This window comes from Eretmochelys imbricata, chromosome 2 (genome assembly GCF_965152235.1).
Source record: "Eretmochelys imbricata isolate rEreImb1 chromosome 2, rEreImb1.hap1, whole genome shotgun sequence".
Classification (NCBI taxonomy): Eukaryota; Metazoa; Chordata; order Testudines; family Cheloniidae; genus Eretmochelys; species Eretmochelys imbricata.
In genome coordinates this window covers 269,359,046-269,379,286 of record NC_135573.1, presented here as the reverse complement: position 1 = coordinate 269,379,286, position 20,241 = coordinate 269,359,046, and the positions used below count along the sequence as shown (strand labels likewise).

Genomic DNA, 20,241 nt, shown 5'->3' with positions numbered 1-20,241 from the left:
ATGTCCGACGAGGACGGCTACCAGTCCTACTGCACCATCTGCTGCAGAGTTGTAGGAGAGCAAGAGAGCAGGAGAGCAGAGTTGCAGCGGAAGTGGTGGAGCCGTACACCATGGACAAGGACGGCTAGCAGTCCTACTGCACCGTCTCCTGCGAAGGCACCAGGAGCAGCTGCTGTGTAGCAATGCCAGCTGCTGCAGATGCTTCTGTGTCGAACGCTTGGAGGTCCTGGTAGGGCAAGGTACCTCGGCCAAGGCAAAAGAGCAGAGCCCTGGAGCTGTTACATGTGTCAACCACAGAAGTGCTATGGGGTGTTACAGCGCCGACCGGACTGGAATGTATGGCTGCAAGACTTCTTCACCAGCGACAAAGCACAGGAATATGATGCACCTAAAATCTAAAAAGGCCCGCACATTTCCCAGAGTCACTACCCTTGATAACGAAACATCAGTGATTGCATTGGCTACTTGGATCACAGCAGCCCTCACAATAGACTTGCCCACAACAGCAGCGGTGACGGTGAGCTGAGCGGGCTCCATGCTTGCCGTGGTATGGCGTCTGCACGGGTAACCCAGGAAAAAAGGCACGAAACGATTGTCTGCTGTGGCTTCCACGGAGAGAGGGGCGACTGACGACGTACCCAAAAGCACCCGCGACAATGTTTTTTCCCCATCAGGCATTGGGAGCTTAACCCAGAGTTCCATGGGCGGCGGAGACAGCGGGAACTGTGGGATAGCTACCCACAATGCACCGCTCTGTAAGTCAATGATAGCCACGGGAGTGAGGACGCACTCCGCCGACATAATGTGCTTAGTGTGGACATACGCAATCGACTGTATAAAACTGAATTGTAAAAATCGACCTAATTTCGTAGTGTAGACATACAGATACCTAATACATACTTATCCCTTCCAACGGCTGATCAGTCTGATACTTCTGTATGTAAGAGCAGCCACACTGGGTCAGACCAAAGGTCCATCTAGCCATAGGCACCGACTCTGTGGGCTGGAGCACCCACAGGGAAAAATTAGTGGGTGCTCTGCACCCACCGGCAGCCAAGCTCCCCCCACCCCCACCCCATCCTCCTCCTCCTCCCCTGAGTGCGCCGCGCTCCCACTCTTCCACCCGCCTCCCAGTGCTTCCCACCCAGCTGCTGTCAAACAGCTGTTTGGCAGCATTAGCACGCTCCAGGAAGGAGGGAGAGGAGCAGGAACGTGGGGCGCTCAGGGGAAGAGGTGGAGCCGCGGTGGGGATTTGGGGAAGGAGTTGGAATATTGGCAGGGAGAGGGCAGAGTTGGGGTGGGGACTTTGGGGTGGGAAGAAGCAGGGGTGGAGCCTCATGGAAGGGGTAGAGGGAGGGCTGGGCCGGGGACAGAAGGGGGTCGAGCACCCATGGGAAAGCGGGGAAGTCGGCGCCTATGCCTCTAGCCCAGTATCCTGTCTTCTGACAGCGGTCAATGCCAGGTGCCCCAGATGGAATGAACAGAACAGGGAATCATCCAGTGATCCATCCCCTGTCGCCCATTTCCAGCTTCTGGCAAACAGAGGCTAGGGACACCATCCCTGCCCACCCTGGCTAATAGCCATTGATGGACCTCTTCTCCATGAACTTACCTAGTTCTTTTTTGAACCCTGTTATAATCTTGGCATTCACAACATCTTCTGGCAAGGAGTTCCACAGGTTGACTGTGTGCTGTGTGAAAAAATACTTCCTTTGTTTGTTTTAAACCTGCTGCCTATTAATTTCATTGAGTGGCCCCTAGTTCTTGTGTTATGAGAAAGAGTAAATAACACTTCCTTATTTACTTTCTCCACACCAGTCATGATTTTATAGATCTCCATCGTATCCCCCTTTAGTTGCCTCTTTTCCAAGCTGAAAAGTCCCAGTCTTATTAATCTCTCCTCATACGGCAGCCGTTCCAGACTCCTCGTCATTTTTGTTGCCCTTTTCTGAACCTTTTCCAATTCCAATATATCTTTTTTGAGATGAGGCGACCACATCTGCACGCAGTATTCAAGGTGTGGGCGTGCCATGGATTTATATAGAGGCAATATGATATTTTCTGTCTTATCTCTCCCTGTCCTAATGATTCCCAGCATTCTGTTCGCTTTTTTGACTCCCGCTGCACATTGAGTGAATGTTTTCAGAGAACTGTCCACAACGACTCCAAGATCTCTTTCTTGAGTGGTAACAGCTAATTTAGACCCCATCATTTTATACGTATAGCTGGGATTATGTTTTCCAATGTGCATTACTTTGCATTTATCAACATTGAATTTCATCTGCCATTTTTGTTGCCCAGTCACCCAGTTTTGTGAGATCCTTTTGTAGCTCTTCGCAGTCTGCCTGGGACTTAACTATCTTGAGTAGTTTTGTATCATCTGCAAATTTTGCCACCTCACTGTTTACCCCTTTTCCCAGATCATTTATGAGTATGTTGAATAGGACTGGGCCCAGTACAGACCCCTGGGGACACCACTATTTACCTCTCTCCTACAACTGAACTCTATTTAGCATACAATGATTCTACATGACATGTTAATTAACCAGAACAGCACACAATAAATGAATGATAACCCTGTAGCCAATGATTTTAGTTGAAGGTGTGTGCGTTTGGCTTGCCAGCTGGGTCTCCTGCTGCGTTCTTAGGGGGGAGAGCATCTCTGATCCCTGAGTGTGCCAGGCTGGGGTGTGGGTCTGTTCTAGGGCAGGGATGGGCCCGGGGTCTCTGGGATTTGGATTAGCAGGGGGCTCGTGTAGGGTGACCAGGTGTCCGGAACAAAAGGGACCCTGGCGGCTCCGGTCAGCACCGCCGACTGGGTGGTAAAAAGTCTGGTTGGCGGCGCTGCGGCAGGCTAGTCTCTACCTGTCCTGGCACCGCGCTGTGCCCCAGAAGCGGCCAGCAGGTCCGTCTCCTAGGCGGCAGCCGCCCGAGGTAAACCCGGTCCCCAACCCTCTGCCCCAGCCCTGAGCCCCCCCAAACCGGGACTACCCTCCTGCACCCCAAACCTCGCACCCCCAGAGCCTGCATCCCCAGCCCAGAGCCCTCACCCCCCTGCAGCCTGCACCCCAACCTCTGCCCCAGCCCAGAGCCCCCTCCCACACCCTGAACCCCTTATCCCTGGCCCCAGCCCAGAGCCTTCACCCCCTCCCAGACTCCAAATCCCTCGGCCCCACCCCCTAGCCTGGGGCCACGGGGAGGGGGCGGGGCTAGGCTGTCCGGGTTTTCTGGGGCTAGAAAACTGGCAACCCTAGGCTGGGGGGGCGGGATCTGTGGAGCTGCTGCTTTCTCTGGGCCGCAGGCTTCATTACTCTGATTTCTCTATTCCCCTGGCGCCAGGAGCCCAGGCACGGGCCGGCCCTGCTGCGCCCGGCGCTGCACACACACACCACGGAGACGGTCCCTTTCCCGGGGGCTCCCGGAGACGAGACTCCAGCTGGAGCCGGGCTGCGGGGGGAGCGGTCGGGGCGCTGGCCGGGGTCTCCCCTGCGCACTGGGGGATGCTGGGAGATGTAGTTCTGCCCTTCCCACCGAGCAGGAACAAAGCCCCAGCAGCGAGCCGAGCTACAGCTCCCGGCTGCGGGCTCCGGAGCGCCCCGGGGCCGGTTCCCCTGCGCGCTGGCTCCCGGGGCTCAGCCCGTCTGCCGGGCCCACCGCTTCCCGCCCCGGCCCGCTGCCCGGCGCGGGGACCGACCGACCCCCGCCCCGCCGGGCAGCCGCCTCCCCCGGCCCGGCCCCTGCGCCCTGCCGTGCGCCCAGGGCGCGCCGCGCTGGTCCTGCGCCGCCATTCGGGGCGCGTCGCGGCTGGGAGCGGAGCCGGCCGAAGGCAGCGGGCGGGCCATGCCGGCGCAGGTAGGGCTGGGGCTGGGGCTGGGCCGGGGGCGGCGGCTGGGCTCGCCCCGCGCCAGGGGACGTGGGGCTGGAGGGAGCCGAGCCCGGGATGCGGGGAGCGGGTGAGCCCGGCGCCCTGTGCGCGCTCGGCCCCCAGCCCGGCCCGTGGATGGTCCCTGGCGTGGCCGGCGGCCCCGGCACCTCTCGCCCTGCCTCGGTTGGTCGGTCTCCAGCCCCGGGCGGTCACGCCGCGGCCGGGCGAGAATCAGGCCCTGGGCCTGCCCTGGCTGCTTTGCTTGTCCCTGCCCGGGAGCAGCTGGCGGGCTTGTTATCCTCGGGTAGCGTGGAAGCGCTGGGGCTGTGGGAGCCGCGGCAGGTGTGAATATCGGGCCCCACCCTTGTCTTTAGGGGGAGGGTCCCCCTCTGCCTGCAGGGCCAGCCCAGCCTGGCGGGGTCTCCCTGGGAGTGGAGCGAGGAGCCGCCTGAGAAAGTCTCACCTCCAGGGGCCTTCTGGCAACCACAAGGCAAAATACAAAGGGCAGACGCTGGTGCCAGGGGGCGGATCCCATGGCACAACTCAGGGCAGCCCCAGACACAGAGGGAGGGAGCCAGACCCCCTAACAGATGAGCAGGCTCTCCGGGGAGACACCCCCCTGCAGAGGCACCTGCCCCTCCTCAGAGGTGGGTCTGCAGCAGCAGGAAGAGGTGTTTGGTCTGGAGGTGCTCCTCGTGCATCAGTGTAAATTCAGGGGACCCACAGTCCTATCCCCCTTCCCCGCTCCGGGTTGGCCCCAGTCCTTGGGAATTCCATGCATTGGGGCATGGTGCCAGGACTAGGGGCTTGTTAGCCCGACTAGCCTGTGTGAAAGAGGCTAATATAAAATGAAGCAGAAGCCTGCACTTAGGTCAAAATGCCCCCCACAGCCCTGCCGTCCCTGGGAGCTTGGCCGGACCCAGGCGCCAAGCTGGGATCATCGTTATTCTAACATACGCTGTAAGTCGTGAGAGGCCTGGGGTAGCCTGCGCGTGTCTAACCCCTGCTTCTGCCTGGCTGGACTGGAGCCCACGGTGCTGAGTGGGGCACGGTTGCATTGCAGGTGCCAGTGACGTTCGAGGACGTGGCGGTCTATTTCTCCCCGGAGGAGTGGGCGGCGTTAGCAGAATGGCAGAGGGAGCTGTACCGGGACGTGATGATGGAGAATTACGAGCTGGTGGCATCTTTGGGTGAGGATCCCTTTATTAGCAGGAGCAGCAGCATCTTGGGCACCCCAAGATCTCACGTTCCCTGGGGACCCTGGCCCTGATGTACGTGGGGAATGCCTGGCGTGTGGCTGAACATCGGAGACTTCCCCCCGACGAGGGGCTGCAGTGCCGTGCTCCGTGGCCTGGGTCCAGGGCGCTGTGTCTGGCAGTAGATCCATCGCTTTCAGCCCCCGTTTGTTGGCGCCATCCCAGCAGAGGTATGCTGATGGCCGGGGCTGCCTCCTAATGGAGGACACGTCCCCCCACCCTCCGGCATTAGGGTGCATAGCCTCCCTGTCGGTGCTTAACGGGTCACGAAAGACACGTTGGCGCTGAGCCCCAGCACTAATGAAGCACTGGCTGGGCGGCCGGAGGGTGGCTGCTGGCCCGACGCCCAGCTCGGAAGGTGGCATGGGGTACGATATCGCCACCCTGACTTCTGCACGGCCACTGGCAGCGGCGCTGCCTTCAGGGCTGGGCGGCCGCAGAGAGGCAGCTGCTGCCTGGGAGCCAAAGGTGCCAGGGCGATGAAGTGCCAAGCCTGGAGGTGCTGGGGCACGGCTTGCTGTCCCATTGGACCCAGCTCCTGGAGTCTCAGGATCAGCTACTCAGAACTGTTCACAGTGATCCAGGTCCCTGTGACCTTGCGGCTGGGTTACTGCTAAGCTGCCTCCGTGCAGTTCCCACAGGCTCGAGCTGGTGAAGGACGCGGTAGCAGCGGACGTGGGCACGTACCCTGTGCCCTGCACCAGCTGCCTATTGACTCCCAAGTGCAATCAAAGGGGCTGGGTGCTGTCTGTAGGCGCTAGATGGCCTGGGACCCAGCTGTCTGAAAGGCAGCCAGTATCCTATCACAGGAACTTCCAGCCTGGGGGCTCCTCGCAAGAGAAATTCCTGTTGCAGACAGTGGCTGGCACAGTGAGTCCTTCTCTTGCCCATGAACAGGCTCCGTGGGCCCCAAGCCCAAGGCATCAGCTAGAAAAGCAAAGCGAGAGAAGGCGCCATATGTCTGGGACCACCAGTACTCGAGAGCGAAAATCCTGATGCTTCCAGCACAGGGGAACGACACCCCTAACCAGGTGAGACCCGCTCCGGTAAGGAGAGCGAAGTGCTGGAAACTCAGAGGCTCTGGGCAAGAGGGGACTAAGGGAAAGGCCCCAGAGCTGGCCAAGGCATGGGGCATCGGAGAGAGACGCCACGGTGTCAGCTAGGTTTTAGGCCTTTGGGTAGTGGAAAACTTTTTTTAACAGCAGCAGGGAGCCTAATGCCCTGTCAGTGCCTGTGGCTTCCTGTCTCCGAAGGGCTTCCCCGATTTCTGCTTTATGAGCACCGTTAATTGCTGGCTCATAAGCATGTAAACCTGAGTCTGCCGGTATCCGGGCTGTTCCCGCTCTGCTCTGGCGGCCGGGCCCGTGGTGCTGGACGGGCTCTGGTGCAGGCTGGGCCCTGCGTTCTGTGCCAAGGCGTGAGCAGCGAATTGGGGACGTGCTGAGCCCGCGCTGCTTGTTAGGAGAGGGTGATCCCTGGGGGGAAAGGCTGGTGGGAAGTACTGTGTGCCGTGGACTCTCTGGCTGTGGAGGGCGGGCACCGCTCTGATTCTCTGCCCGTTTGCAGGGACATTGCAGGAGACGTGGGGCGCTTGCTGGCATCCTGCTCTGGGGGAGGAGGAATTCAGGTCTCTCCCTGCCCAAGAGCCCTCAGGCTCCAGCTCTTAAAGCAGCAGCCTCCCTAAGGTGACTTTCCCGCCTTTAGCAACTGGCTAAGACGGCTCAGGGCCTTTTCCTTCCAGGCGGCCAGCTGCCCTGCCGCAGGGGGTGAGAACAGAGGGTCGCTGCGTGCAGCGGCCTGGGGAGTCGCTTAGCAGGGCTGATCTGTGCTGCAGGAGCCAGCGACCTTCGAGGAGGTGGCGGTCTATCTCACCACCGAGGAGTGGAAGGAGCTGAAGGACTGGCAGCGGGAGCTGTATCAGGACGTGATGAAGGAGAATTACGAGCTGGTCACGTCTGTGGGTAAAGATCCCGTTATTGGGGCAGTGGCCCGGCCTGTTACCCCGGGCCGGCTTAATAGCTTGCTCTTCTGGAACGTGGGCAGAACGTGCCCCGATTATTCTTAATTAGGCAGGGGGACTTGGTGGCTTCCTAAGCCAGGTGTGTCATAAACACACCAGCCCCGACAGAAGGCAGCCAGCGTGCGCGTTCGACTCCTGTCGGTGGGCTGGCTAGCTGAGCCATTTGACAGGCACGTAACAAACCTTGCCTTCCATCGAACAGGAGGCACCATGGCGAAACCGGAGATTGTCTCTAGGCTAGAGCGTGGGGAAGAGCCATACAACCCCAGAGAGACACATGTTCCTGGTCCCCACGTCATGGGTGAGTGAGGCCAGCAAAGCTCCTAGAGTCGGGGTCCCTGTGCCGGCTCCTGGCACGTGGCACTTGGTTGTGTTGGACACAGTGGTGCCCAGTTCATGAACCTTTCCGGCCCTGCCAGTGCGGTGCCCAGCGCTGAGGAGGGCATGGGCCTGAGCTTCAAGCGGTGGGTCAGTCAGTGCGTTTGTCATTGCCAGGGCAGACCCCACAGGGTCCCTCTGCCCCCTCCTGCCAGTGCCAGCAGGGGGGACCATTCCTGTGGGAGGTACAGACAGAATTGGGAGGAGTTTCCCTCTCTCCAGCAGGCACCGTCAGGCTGAGACCGTCATTGCAAGGCGGGCAGAGGCTGGAGCCTGCAGGCCCTGGGGAGTTCCCAGTGGGGCAGGCCCGGGGGAAGTCTGGCTAGCAGGGACACAACAGGACCTTCCCTTGGTAAATAGCGGGTGTGGGTGAGACACACCTGAGGGCAGGGGCAGCGCATGAGGGAGGATCCAGGGGCAGGCTGTGGACTGGCAGCGCTGTAAACACTGGTCCCGGAGGAGTTTCCACAGGAGTATGTCCCACAGAGAGGCCCTGGGGGCCGTAGCTGTGCCCCCAGGCTTGGCTTTACCCCCAAAACCCCCCAACTCACCGGCACATGGAATAACGCCTGGACGCTCCTCTCCCGGCAGGTGGTGGGACCCGGGGGACTGATGAGGAGGGGATGCGTCGTGAGGAAGAGCCGGCAGAGCTGGACCCGAGCGAGATGCTAACGGAGCGAGACGCAGCGAGAGTTTCCCTGGGGTCGGCCGGGACCGGAGCTAGCGCGAGGCCTGGGGGGAACGGACACGATGAACCCCCGTGGGGCGAGAGGCGGGTCAGGGACTCCCCAGCCAGTGCTGAGCCCCAGAGCAACGGGGCCCCAGAAAGACTCCGCCCAGCGCCCGAGAGCCAGGGGGGCAGCCTGGGGACGGGAGCCGTGACTGTAACCCCCAGCGCAGCGGGGCCGTGTGGGGGGAGCCCTGGGCAGCGGGGGCAGCCAACAGAGGAGCACGCCGCCCCCGGGGGCGGGAGGCCCTACAAGTGTGGGGAGTGTGGGAAGGGCTTTGGCAGCCAGGCCTCCCTAGCCAAGCACGGGTGGCAGCATGCCGGGGCGGGCGCCTTTCCCTGCAGCCAGTGCGGCAAAGCCTTCAGCAGCAAGGGCAACCTCCTGCGGCACCTTACGCTGCACAGCGGGGAGAAGCCCTTCGGCTGCGCCGAATGCGGGCGCCGCTTCCGCACCAAGCAGGCCTCCCTGTCGCACCGGCGCGTGCACAGCGGGGAGAAGCCCTTCGCCTGCCGCCAGTGCGGGCGGGGCTTCACGCGCAAGGAGAACCTCCTGCGCCACCAGGAGACCCACGTGCACAGAGAGCCCCAGGCTTGCCCCGAGTGCGGCAAGAGCTTCCTGCACGCGGGCTCGCTGCTCCTGCACCGCCGCGCCCACGCCGGGGCCCGGCCCTTCCCCTGCGCCCACTGTGGCAAGAGCTTCAACTGGAAGACGAACCTCACCGCCCACCTGCGCAGCCATGCCGAGGAGCAGCCCTCCGCCGGCCGCCAGCGCGGCCAGGCTTCCAGCGACCGCGGAGACCTGCTGCGGCACCAGAGGGCCCACGCGGGCGGCGGGCTGCCGACGGGCTACGGCCACGGGGCGACCTTCAGCGAGTTCCTCCAGATCCACGAGATGCTCATCTCCCGCACGCATGCCCGCAAGCCCCTGGGCGCCCTCACCAAGTACAAATGAAACCTGGCTGCAGGGCCCGGGCAGCTCTGCCAGCGCGGGGCAGGGGAGGACGCCCAGCCCCGTCTCCCAGCACGTGGCCGGGTAGAGGACCCTGCCAATGCAGGTACGCCAGCGGGGTTACGGCCCGGCCAGGGAGCGCGGCCCTGGTGCGGGGAGCGCTCTCCGGAGCTCTGGCTCCTCGCTGCAGCCTCTTCCCCCAGGATTTTTCCTTGGGATGGTGGCTGGTTCCCATCCAGCGTGTTCCAGCTGCTGCTGCCAGCTGTAGGGTGGCTGCTGCCCCCTGGGGTGCACTGGTGCCGTTGTTTAGGCCCTGACGGCTGGTGATGAAGTCCTGCAGCACGTTCACAGTCAGGGCTGCTCTCCGAGCTCTGATGTTGCCGCCCCTTTGCAGGAGAGGCTGCTCGGACGTGTCCCGATAGCCAATAGCTAGCAGAGAAGAGCAGGGCCTAGGAGAAATCTTCCGGGTCAGCCCCAGGTAGCACGCGTGGCTCCAGTGCGCTGGCCAAGGGGGCCCGAGTGGCAGATCTCGCTGCAGCAAGGCCCGCGTCTGGGAGAAAAGGCAGCATCGCAGAGGAGGCGCAGACTGCAGCTTGCTGACTCCAGGGAGAGGTTTCAGGGGAGTGCATGGTGACAGCAGGCTGGGTTAGCCTGGGGCTGGAGAACCAGAGAGTCTGTCCAGCAGCCTCAGTCCGGAGTCTCCGCAGTACGTGGGCTGCCGAGAGCAGCCTGGCTCGCTGGTAAAGGGCCTGTAGCCGCACTGGCGAAAGCCTGGCTAGAGGCGCCATTGACCAGTCTCAGGTCTCGTTAATCAGCCAGGATCGACTCACCGGTGGGTGCCTGTGAATCCCAGCTGCCTGCTGGGATGTCTTAGCCGCATTGCTAGCCTTGCCCATCCAGCCTAAGGTCCCACCATTCCGATTACCCTCTTGCCTTGTATAGAGCCATCGAAATGCTGGGCTGGAAGGGACCTCAAGAGGTCCCTGAGTCCAGATCCCGGCGCTGAGGCAGGACTAAGAAAACCCAGCCTGGCCCTGAGAGGTGTTTGTCCAACGGGTTCTTAAAAATCTCCAGTGATGGGGACTCCATGACCTCCCTTGGTGGGAGCCAGTGCCAGAGCTTTGCTGCTCTGGGAGTTTCTGCTACTATCTAACCAAAATCACCCTCTTGTTCCCCACTTCCCTTTGAAGTTGGCTTTATCTGCAGCTCTCTTGGCCTGGCTAGAGCCTGAGCCATTGTTGGCTCCCCTCTGAAGTCGGGGAACACCACGTTTCGCAGGGTCTCGCTGTGTGCCCCTCTGGGCTGGTTTGGCGGCTCCAAGGATGCTGGAGTTCCAGTGGGCGAGGAGGGAGGGCCGAGGCGTGTTCTCAGCACGAACGGGGTCCCGTTTAAAGAACGTTTTCTTGACTAGGCCTAAATCACCAGCGCGGGTGAGGAACGTGCCACCTTCACGCAGGCTGACCGAGCAGTGTATGCAGTGAAATTCTCCGCGCGGTGCGGAAATACACCCTCTCCCGCTGTCAGACCAAGTGTCCAATAAACCAGTCCAGTTGTCGCTCGCTGCCGCTGAGGTGTAGCTAGCACGTTTGTGAAACGGGCGAGTCCCCTGGGGGCGCAGGAGAACTTGGTGCAACACGGGCCGTGAGCCGGTTGTGTTGGGCATGAAGCTTTTCTGGGTTCTCCACCTCCCAGGCAAGTGTCAATCGGCTTTCCTCCAGTTCGTGCTGTATTTCCGTTGGGCTGTGCCCCTACCCAGGCCGCTCCCTGCATCCCGGGCGTGACCCACCCCTCCTGGGAGCTCTGTGCGTCTTTGCTGTCCTGTGGTGATGGTACAGAGTTGCCGAAAGAACGGCTTTCCAGCAGCAGGGGCCAGGGAACTGTCTGAGAAAGGGCTCTCCGCGCGGCCAGTGACTCAGCCTTCCAAGGATGGTGAAGCAGGGGATGCAGATGTGCGCTGCCTGCTCACTAACCCGGGCTCCCTGGCTGCCCAAGCCTTTATTTCCCCTGCCCCGTTACGCCTGCAGGGCTGGGCGAGAGAGAGAGCCGGGCTCTGGCCCGTGAGCCCTGCAGGGCCGGTGGTGCCTGGGGGTAAGGGCGGGTCTGTCCCTGGGGAGCCCTGTGGGGCCAGGCCAGCTAAGGGAGGGGAGCCGGGGCTGTCACTGGCGAGCCCTGCAGGTCTGGGCTCGCTAAGGGAGGGGATCCTGGGGAGCCCTGTGGGGCTAGACTGGCTAAGGGAGGGGGAGCTGGGGTCTGTTCCAGGGAGCCCCGTGGGGCTGGGCCGGCTAAGGGAGGGGAGCGGGGTCTGTCACTGGCAAGCCCTGCGGGGCAGGGCTGGCTAAGGGAGGGGATCCCAGGGAGCCCTGCGGGGCTGGACCGGCTAAGGGAGGGGGGACCCTGGGGAGCCCCGTGGGGCCGGCCCGGCTGAGGGGGGGACCCGGGGTCTTTGCACCCGCAGCAGGTTCGGTGGCCGGGGTCCCGGCTTGTGCCCAAAGCCCCCGGCCAGGGCCGAGTTTGGGGACCCCAGGCCGGGGCAGAGCCGAGCCCCGCTGCAGCCGCGGGCCGGGTGGAGGGAACCGGCTCGTCGGCAGCGAGCCCCTGGCCGGGCCCGGGCTGCTCCTCCCCAGCGCTGGGCCGGGCGGTGTGAGCGGCTCCTCCCCCGTCCCCGCCCGCCTCCTTCCGGCCCCAGCCCCGGCCCCGGCCCCGGCCTAGCCCGGCGGAGGAAACGCGGCGGTGCCGCGGGAGGCTCCGGCGAGCCCAGCCGAGCGGCGCGCAGAGCCCCGGGCCGCGCAGGGGGCATGGCCGCTGGGAGCGCTGCTCAGGTAGGCTCGGTTCCGCGCGGCGCGGCTCGGCTCGGCTCGGTTCCGCGCGGCTCGGCTCGGCTCGGCTCGGGCAGCGCCGGTGGGCTCGGGGCGCCTGCTGGCGGGGGGCTCCCCTGCGGCACCTTCCCCTCCCCGCCCGGCTGCGGGGCCAGGGCCAGCGGCCAGGGACCGTTAGATCATCTAGTCCGAGCTCGGGTGCATCCCCTGGACACATCCCGGCGGGCCCGGCACAGCCGGTGCCCCCAGGGGCCGGGGCCAGGCTCCTGCCCTGTGCGTTTGGCTGCCCCCAGCGCCCTTTTCCAGGGCCGGGGGCCGGGGCCGGCGCCTGGGATCCGCATCCCTGAGCCTCTGCCGGGTGAGCGCAGCGGGACTCCCGGAAATCGCCCCCCGCGCAGGCTCCCAGCCCTTGAAGGCTGGGCCAGGCTCTGGAGCTGCTGGAGGGGCAGGAAACGGTGCTGCAGACAGGGAGCCCCCCGGCATAGCCCCAGCCCTGGGCTACGGCCGCAGAAGGCGACGGTCCGTCAGGGCAGGAACGGGCCCAGCTCCGGCGACGGACCCGTTCTTCCATCCCCCCGGGGCGGGCTGGTGGCACCGCTGGGGCGCGCAGGGGGTGTGGTGGCCTTTTCGCCCCCGACAGAGGTAGTCCCGTCAACCTGCCTTTTAAGGGTAGAGCCTTTGGGTGCCCAGCTGCTGCAGTCCCCTGGGGCCTCCAGGGTCGGGACATCCAGCCCTGCTCCCAGAACCCCCTGGACGTGGCGGCCACGGTCGGTTCGGATTGCGCATCGTGGAAAGCTCGGCCCATTGCGCTGCACGACTCGTCACGGATAACGAAGGGATCCCCCTGGCCGAGTTCGGAACGTCCCGAGTTCTCGGGGCTCTGCCTCTTCCCGGGGACCCGCGAATGTTCTTAAAACCGATTTGTTGTGGCCGCTGCGTCTTTAGGATGCACAAAGGAGGGTTGGACGTTGTCGTTCTGCTTGTTTGTGTATTGGAGCGAGGGGCTGGTCTCCCTGGGAGCCTCTGGCTGACCGGAGAGCGCCCTGAATGACTGGCCGTGTGGGGTGAGCATAGTGTAATCAACCAGACAGACCTGCTAGACTGGGCATGAGAGGTGCCCTGCAAGTGAAGCCCGGCTAACGAAGGGGGGCAGTGACTGTTTAAAATGCGACGGAGTCTGTTTCTCTGTGGTGGCACCTGTTTAACTCCAATGCCCAAGGAAGACTGGAGAGAAAAGCTCTCTGAGCTAAAGTTTGGCTTGTCACCACCTGCCCTTCCAGGAGAGGCCACGTTTCTCAGTCTGCCCAAAGATCAAGGAAGAGGAGACTTGATATTCCTGATGTAGCTGTAAGGTAAAAAACAAGCAGACTCCCACCACAGTCCTGTTCTGTTCTGGTCTCTCTGGCCGTTATGCATCATGAGAAAGGGCGGAAGTCCAATGTTTTCGGCTTTGCAGGTCACCTTTAAGTTTAGCCCAAGCGAGCCTGCTGCAAACTGGCTCCCCTGGGATCTCTCCCTCCTCTGCAGCTGCATGTTCTCATCGAGACACCGGCCGGGTGGGTCTGCGCGCTGGCTGGGTAGGTCTGAGTGCCAGCTGGGTAGATCAGGGGCTACTCTCAGCCTGGCACAGACCAGGGCTGGATGCGGTAATTGGCAGTATTACGGTGACACCCTAATGACCCTAGATCAGGGTCCCATTGTGGTGGGCTCTGGATATACCCAGAGTCAGAGACAGCCCCTGCCCTGTGGTGCTTACAGGCAAATCTAAATAACACAGATAAAGGTAGGGAGGAGGTAAGTGTTAACCTCCCATCTGGCCACTGGAGATACTAAGTGATGTATCCAGGGTCACACAGGGAGTCTGTGGCAGAACCAGGAACTGCCCCAGGTCCCCTGAGCGCCGGCCCACCACTGTGCCCACTACACCAATCTTCCTGAGCAGTCGGCCCACCCCGCATAGGACAAGCTCGGGACACCCCCAGGCTTGGAGCCACGTGGGACTGGTCAGCAGAAGATCAGAGACAAAACCTGTCTCGGGCAAGGTAAAGGAAGGTGACCCAACCGACCATGGGGCCCTAGGCTGGACAGTGAGTGGGGCAGCTTGGAGGATGTGACCATGAGGAAGGTGGATAAAGATGCCACTGAATCAGTAGGTCCTGAATGGGGACCCTTCTTGTGTTTCAGGCCCTGGTGTCGTTCGAGGACGTGGCGGTCTATTTCTCCCCAGAGGAGTGGGCGGTGTTAGCTGAATGGCAGCAGGAGCTGTACCGGGCGGTGATGATGGAGAATTACGAGCTCATCGCCTCGCTGGGTAAGACTCAGCTGTTAGAGTCTGTGAAAGGCCCTGGCCGGTGCCAAAGTGGGAATGGGATGAAATCCACCCTGAGGGAGACCCTCTAGCCCACAGGAGCCAGCCGGAGCTCGCACCTCTCGGGCAGCGAGCGAGCTCTGTGCATGGTCCAGACACGGCCCAGTCCCACCATAGCCCTTTTCAAGGGAACATTGAAATCCTGCAGGGCATCCAAATGTCTCTTCAGAAGAGCCTGGGAAACTGGCTGAACCGTTCCACCTGGGAGCATGTCCCCTCCACGGGGCCCAGGGGCTGCAGGTACCTGCCCATCCCTCGGCAGCTGCCTCTCCCAGCAGGGATGAGGAATTCCAGCCTGCTCCAGGTACCGGTGGGCTGCACCTCGCAGGGGCGGTACCCGTCCACACACTGCTGTTACGTATGGACGCAGCCCTGCGGGAGCTGGGCTCACCCCAGGCAGTAGCCCCCCATGTGTCCCTGCCCCAAGAGGTTTGCAGTCGGAACGAAGAGCCCCTGTGACAGCATCTCCCACTCACATCCGACGCGTTTGCAAATCACCTCTTTCTGCGGCGGACACAGGAAACCCAGACTGTGGGTCTCTCCCCGTGCCCAGGTTCTGCAGGCCCCAAACCGGAAATGATCTGTAAAATGGAGCGAGGGGAAGAGTCACACGCTGCAGCTCCCCAGGGGGAGAGGGACAGAGGAATCCTGGATGCCCCCAGCACAGGTGAGCGGCACCGATTCCCCTTCCCTGCAAACTGCTCAGAGACAAAAGAGCAGAAACTTGGTGCGACGTTCAGTCCCTGTCCCAGGTGGAGGTGAGCAGAGGGGGACTCAGGCCTGCGCTGGCCGATCAGTATCCTCAAGAAACGTTCATGCAGCAGTGGCCGGGGTGCGGCCCCTCTGCTAAGGCCAAGACGGGGCTGGGGGTAGAACTGCTTGAGCCAGCTCTCTGCTCCTCACGGCGGCTGTCTGCCTGCTCTGCGCTGCTAAGGGGCATCCCAGCCTCCGGCCCCCGATCTCCCTGGGCTCCTTGCTCCGCAATGAGGTCCGCGGCAAGGCCGTTCCTGCAGGGAGATAGGGCACATGGTGCGGGAGCTCATCGGTCTACCATTCGTTCCTCCCGCCCTGCGGGCCAGTCCTGGTCGTGTTCCCGCCCGACGGGGAGTGTGCCGTGCCCTAGCACACGCACGCCAGCCTGTGCCCGGGATCTCTGCCCGCATTGGCTGCACAGCGGGCACCGGCGGAGACCCGGTGTCTCTACGGCCCGGCCCCTCCCAGCCTCACTCCACAGCGTGCCGCGGGGGCAGAGGTGTGGCTCGAGGCGCTGGGTGGGCCCGGGGCTGGTGGGAATGGGCAAAGATGTGTGGCTCTGTGGCACCAGCGGAGCATCCGGCCTCCCCCAGCCCCTTCCCAGCGTGTAACTGCTTGGCTTGGTCTGTCCAACAGCTGGCTGGGGCAGGCGTGTCAAGGAGGAGCGCTCGGCGGAGGGCTGCAACGAGCAGTGGGCGGCGCCCACCTCGCTGGCCGGGGGAGCCGAGGGGTTTGTGCTGGAATATCCTGCCCTGTGGTGCGAGGTGAAGCCGAGGGAGCTGGCCGGAGACGCCCCCCAGCAGTCCCCGGAGTGGGAGGGAAGGGACGGCGCGTTCCCGAGCGGCCCGTTGGCCATGATCCACCCGGCGAGCGAGGGCCCCCTCATCTGCTGCGAGTGCGGGAAGAGCTTTGATGACGAGGCCTCGCTGAGCGCCCACCAGCGCCTGCACCCGGGCGCCGGGCCCCACGAGTGCCGGGCCTGCGGGAAGAGCTTCCGCCACCGCCGCAACCTGCTGACCCACAAGAAGCGGCGGGGCACGAGCCGGCACGCGTGCACCGAGTGCGGGAAGGGCTTCTGCCTCAAGGGCGACCTGCTGCGGCACCGGGCGGGGCACGCGGGCGAGGGCGGCCACGCCTGCAGCCTGTGCGGGGAGAGCTTCCGCCACCGGAGGAACCTGCTGGCCCACAGGAAGGAGCACGCCGGGGACACGCCCCACCGGTGCCCCGAGTGCGGGCAGAGCTTCGGCGACCCGGCCAGCCTGGCCCAGCACGAGGCGGCGCACCGCGAGGAGCGGCCCTTCGTGTGCGCCCGCTGCGAGCGCAGCTTCAGCTGGAAGGAGAGTCTGCTGATCCACCAGCGGAGCCACCCGCAGGAGCGCTCCCACAAGTGCGCCGACTGCGGCCGCAGCTTCAGCCGCAACGGCAACCTGCTCATGCACCAGCGGGTGCACACCGGGGAGCGGCCCTACGCCTGCCCCGAGTGCGACCGCGCCTTCTGCAACAAGGCCAACCTCATGGCCCACCGGAAGCTGCACCGGCGGTTCAAGCCGTACGCCTGCGCCCACTGCGGGAGGAGCTTCAGCTTCAAGACCAAGCTGCTCCTCCATCAGAGGGCCCACGGGGACGAGCAGTAGCCCCTGCCGCTCGGCTGCTGGAGCTGCAGCCGGGCCTGGCGGGCTGCCTGGCTCTGGCGTTGCTAAGCACCGGGGCTGAAACTCTCCCCGGGCAGAGGGCTGGGGCGAGGGCTAGGTGTTGCCTCAGCCTGGGGGTCCCCTGGGCCACGGAGCAAGACCCCCGCCTTTGCGGGGAAGCTCTGCTGTCTTGCAGAGGCCTGGTTAGGTCACTCTGGGGGGTTCTGCCGTTGCTAAGGGTAGGGGGTGAAATTCACCCCAGGGCTGAGGGCTGGCGCGCATGCGGGACTCAAGCGGTGCCAAGGCCTTGCCAGCCAGCCTCTCCCCGGGGGAATTTCACTGGTCGTCAGTATACTGCCGCGTGTCCTCATTGTAAGGCATCAGACTCGCCCTGGGCCTGGCTGCCCTGAGAGCTGCATCCCCCTCCTCAAATGGCAGTTCCCCGGCCTGCCAATGGGCATCCTGAGCCCCCCATAGTTACCTAACCCACCCATAGGCGGTGGTGGTCTTAGAGAGTCATAGCAGCGAAGGCCAGAAGAGATTGTTCTGACCATCCAGTCGGGCCTCCTGCTTCACCCAGGGCAGAGAAGCTCACGCTGGGTCTCCTGCAGCCCCCTAAGAAGGACCATTGGGCAGTTTCTGAGAGAGGTCAGGGCACTAGCCGAAGCCTTGGGTTCATGTCCCTGCTCTGCTACAGATTTCTGTGTGGCCTTGTGCTTGTCTCTTAGCCGCTCAGGGCCTCGCTGCCCCAGCCATACAATGGGGATACCAGCCTGTCCTGCCCACGGGGGGTGGGGTGGGGGTAAATGCAGTCATGCTTGTGAGACGCCCAGATACCACGGTGATGGTAGCCAGATAAATGGATGGATTGTCTGGTTGGCCCCCGGCATAGCCCCGGCTGTAGAAGTTCCCACGGTTGAGCGTGAGGCTCCTCTAGCTGCTGTTCCCAGTGTGACTGGTTTTTCCCATAGAGACAGTCCTGTGGGGCATTTCCCAGTGCGCTGGCTGCACTGGGCGGGACGCCCGCCCTGCTTGTTTCACCACAGCATCGAAGGGGTGCCCTGTACCCGGGTCCCTTCACATTATAACTGCGCCAGGATTTTGGAAATGCTCCGCCCCTCCAGAGCTGCTCAGGGCTGCCCCCCATCGCAGCAGAGGGGTGTATGGGGAGGGTTCCCCGCGGGGCGGGGGGAGAGACAGTGAAGTCTGTGCAGAGTTCAGGGCAGATATAATCCCTCCAGGCCGGGCTGCAGCGAGGTGACCCATGTTCCTAGTGCCCACCCTCCTCCAGGGAGAAACTGCACAGCATTGTGTGTGTCCTGGCTGTGCACCCCCCGAATGTGCAGAAGCGGCCATCTGCCTTCCAGACTCCCCCCACCCCAGGGACAGCCCAGCGATGGGGACCAGCACTGCAAGTCAGGCGGAAATTGCTAGGGCAGTTCCCATTCTGCGGGGAGCCCATTCCTGGCAGGCTTCCATTTCTGCTGAGCAGCAGTGCAGTGAGTACCAAATCTGGGCGACCTCCATGGTGCTGGGGACACAAATTCCTGTTTCTTTCAATGGACAGAATGTCTTGGGGACCTCGTGTAAATCTGGCTGCAGACAGACCATTTCCTGGGGATTTGCAGGTCCTGCTGAAAATAGAGAGTTATTCCTTGCTTGGGGCTCTCCGCAGAATGCTATCTGCAAACCCTCCCCCGGCTTGTCCACTCTGGTCTTGTCATGTCAGCCTAAGGAGGTACTTCCCACAATGCACAGTCAACCTGTGGAACTCCTTGCCAAGGGATGTTGTAAACGCCAAGACTATAACGGTTCAAAAAAAGAACTAGACCAGTTCCTGGAGGATTGGTCCATCAATGGCTATTAGCCAAGATGGTCAGGGATGCAGCACCGTGCTCCAAGTGTCCCTAAACCTCCATCTGCCAGCAGTTGGGAGTGGACGCCAAGGGATGGATCACTTAATAAACCGCCCTGTTCTGTTCATTCCCTCTGAAGCACCTGGCATTGGCCACTGTTGGAAGACAGGATCCTGGGCTAGATGGACCATTGGTCTGACCCGGCATGGCCGTTTTGATGTCATCCCCTGTCCCTTCTGATCCATCGATGATGCCAGCTTTGACTGCCTACTTGTCTGCTTCTCTGCTGTTCTCGCCTTGGCCTCCTACACGACTGCGACCCCCTCCCTGGACTGATCTCTGAGACCACTCCCACCCCCCCTCCCCCCCCCGCATGTCCCTCCTCCAGGCCGGGTCATGTCTCCAGGACCTTGGCCAGCTAACAGTGGTGAGGGGGCGGGGGCAGTTGGGTATAGTCGATGTGTATTTATTCAGTTCCCCACCTTTCATATGTTTACATGGTGCCCTGAGCTGTCCGCTCCTTGGAGCTGGGCCTGCGGCTCCCTGTCCATGTAGGTGATGCCTGGCAGGCTGTGGGCCCTGCAGTAACCCAGATACTGCATTATAACAACTGCAGGGGCTCTGGCCATGTGTCCTGGCCAGAGCTGAGCCTGTTGGGCTGGTGGCAAGGGGTACATCTCCACGGGCCCAGCGTTGGTACGGTGGCTATTTCCTGTTACTGGGTGAGCTCAGGGTAAGGAATAAAGATGTCGTGAGTCGGGATCAGGTGTTGTACAGGTGATATCGGATTATTGGTTTCAAGATTCTTGGTTTCAAGAGCTCAAGTCAAACCATCAGTGATGAACTTTTCCTGGGAAACTCACTCAGCAGCTTCCTTCCACCTGCCCTTGTACACAGTCAGACCTCTTATTCCCCTGGGGATGTTTAATTCATTAGGAATTGGCCCCTCTGCTTCGCAGGTTAACGGCAACCCTCTCCGGGTGCTAGAACTCCCTTCTGGAGAGCCCCCGACTCCTGCCTGAGACCTAGGGTGACCACGCTTCCCTCTGCTGAACACGGGACACCCGGTAAAATTACTCGTATTCAAGCGAGTTCAATGGCAATCGATCAGAACTATGAAGGACAAACGTTCACATTACCATCAAGTTGACTGAGCCCATTAAAATTTACCTTCTTCTCTTTAAGGCTTTAGGGTTCACACGGGAGGGGTGCCCCCCCCACACACACACAGAGGGAGAAGTGACACACACACTCCCGTACACCTCTCTCACGGGGTGCGGGGGAGATGTGTGACCAACCAACCCGACCATCCCTGCCTGGTGCTCTCTGCCCTCCATGCCTGCCTGCCTCTCCTGGTTCCTGGCACCGTATCTTCCCAAGGCAAGGTGTGCGTGTGAGGGGACAACACACAGGGTCACATGCCCCTCTCCCCCCACCCCCTCCATTTCTGCCAGGGTTCACACCAGAATGTGGCCAGCAGCAGCATTTTGGGGAGGGAAGGGATGGGAGCTGCCTACGGCTGTGGGGGTGGGGTGGGGGGGGGGAAGGGATCATAGAATCATAGAATATCAGGGTTGGAAGGGACCCCTGAAGGTCATCTAGTCCAACCCCCTGCTCGAAGC

The 20,241-nt window shown here is 62.3% G+C and overlaps 2 protein-coding genes across 2 annotated transcripts; both read left to right on the top strand.

Annotated features, from left to right (window-relative positions):
• On the top strand, positions 1 to 10,760 carry LOC144260228 (uncharacterized). The gene is made up of 7 exons (XM_077808783.1): positions 1 to 103; positions 3,539 to 3,852; positions 4,929 to 5,055; positions 6,019 to 6,152; positions 6,956 to 7,082; positions 7,344 to 7,442; positions 8,111 to 10,760. The coding sequence occupies exons 1-7, from the start codon at positions 1 to 3 to the stop codon at positions 9,196 to 9,198; spliced, it is 1,992 nt and encodes a 663-aa protein (XP_077664909.1). The 3' UTR covers positions 9,199 to 10,760.
• A 1,132-nt stretch (positions 10,761 to 11,892) lies between these two features.
• Positions 11,893 to 19,384, top strand: LOC144260060 (uncharacterized). Its single transcript, XM_077808579.1, has 4 exons — positions 11,893 to 12,014; positions 14,196 to 14,322; positions 14,933 to 15,046; positions 15,769 to 19,384. The coding sequence occupies exons 1-4, from the start codon at positions 11,991 to 11,993 to the stop codon at positions 16,764 to 16,766; spliced, it is 1,263 nt and encodes a 420-aa protein (XP_077664705.1). The 5' UTR covers positions 11,893 to 11,990; the 3' UTR covers positions 16,767 to 19,384.
• The last annotated feature ends 857 nt before the right edge of the window (positions 19,385 to 20,241 follow it).

Bases quoted from the DNA above. Each gene is read 5' to 3' on its own strand.
- LOC144260228 (XM_077808783.1), top strand. From the start codon at position 1: ATGTCCGACGAGGACGGCTACCAGTCCTACTGCACCATCTGCTGCAGA. The intron at 104-3,538 runs GTACACCATGGA...CCCACCGAGCAG, and splicing joins GCAGCGGAAGTGGTGGAGCC to GAACAAAGCCCCAGCAGCGA. The intron at 7,083-7,343 runs GTAAAGATCCCG...TCCATCGAACAG, and splicing joins CGAGCTGGTCACGTCTGTGG to GAGGCACCATGGCGAAACCG.
- LOC144260060 (XM_077808579.1), top strand. From the start codon at position 11,991: ATGGCCGCTGGGAGCGCTGCTCAG. The intron at 14,323-14,932 runs GTAAGACTCAGC...CCCCGTGCCCAG, and splicing joins CGAGCTCATCGCCTCGCTGG to GTTCTGCAGGCCCCAAACCG. The intron at 15,047-15,768 runs GTGAGCGGCACC...TCTGTCCAACAG, and splicing joins CCTGGATGCCCCCAGCACAG to CTGGCTGGGGCAGGCGTGTC.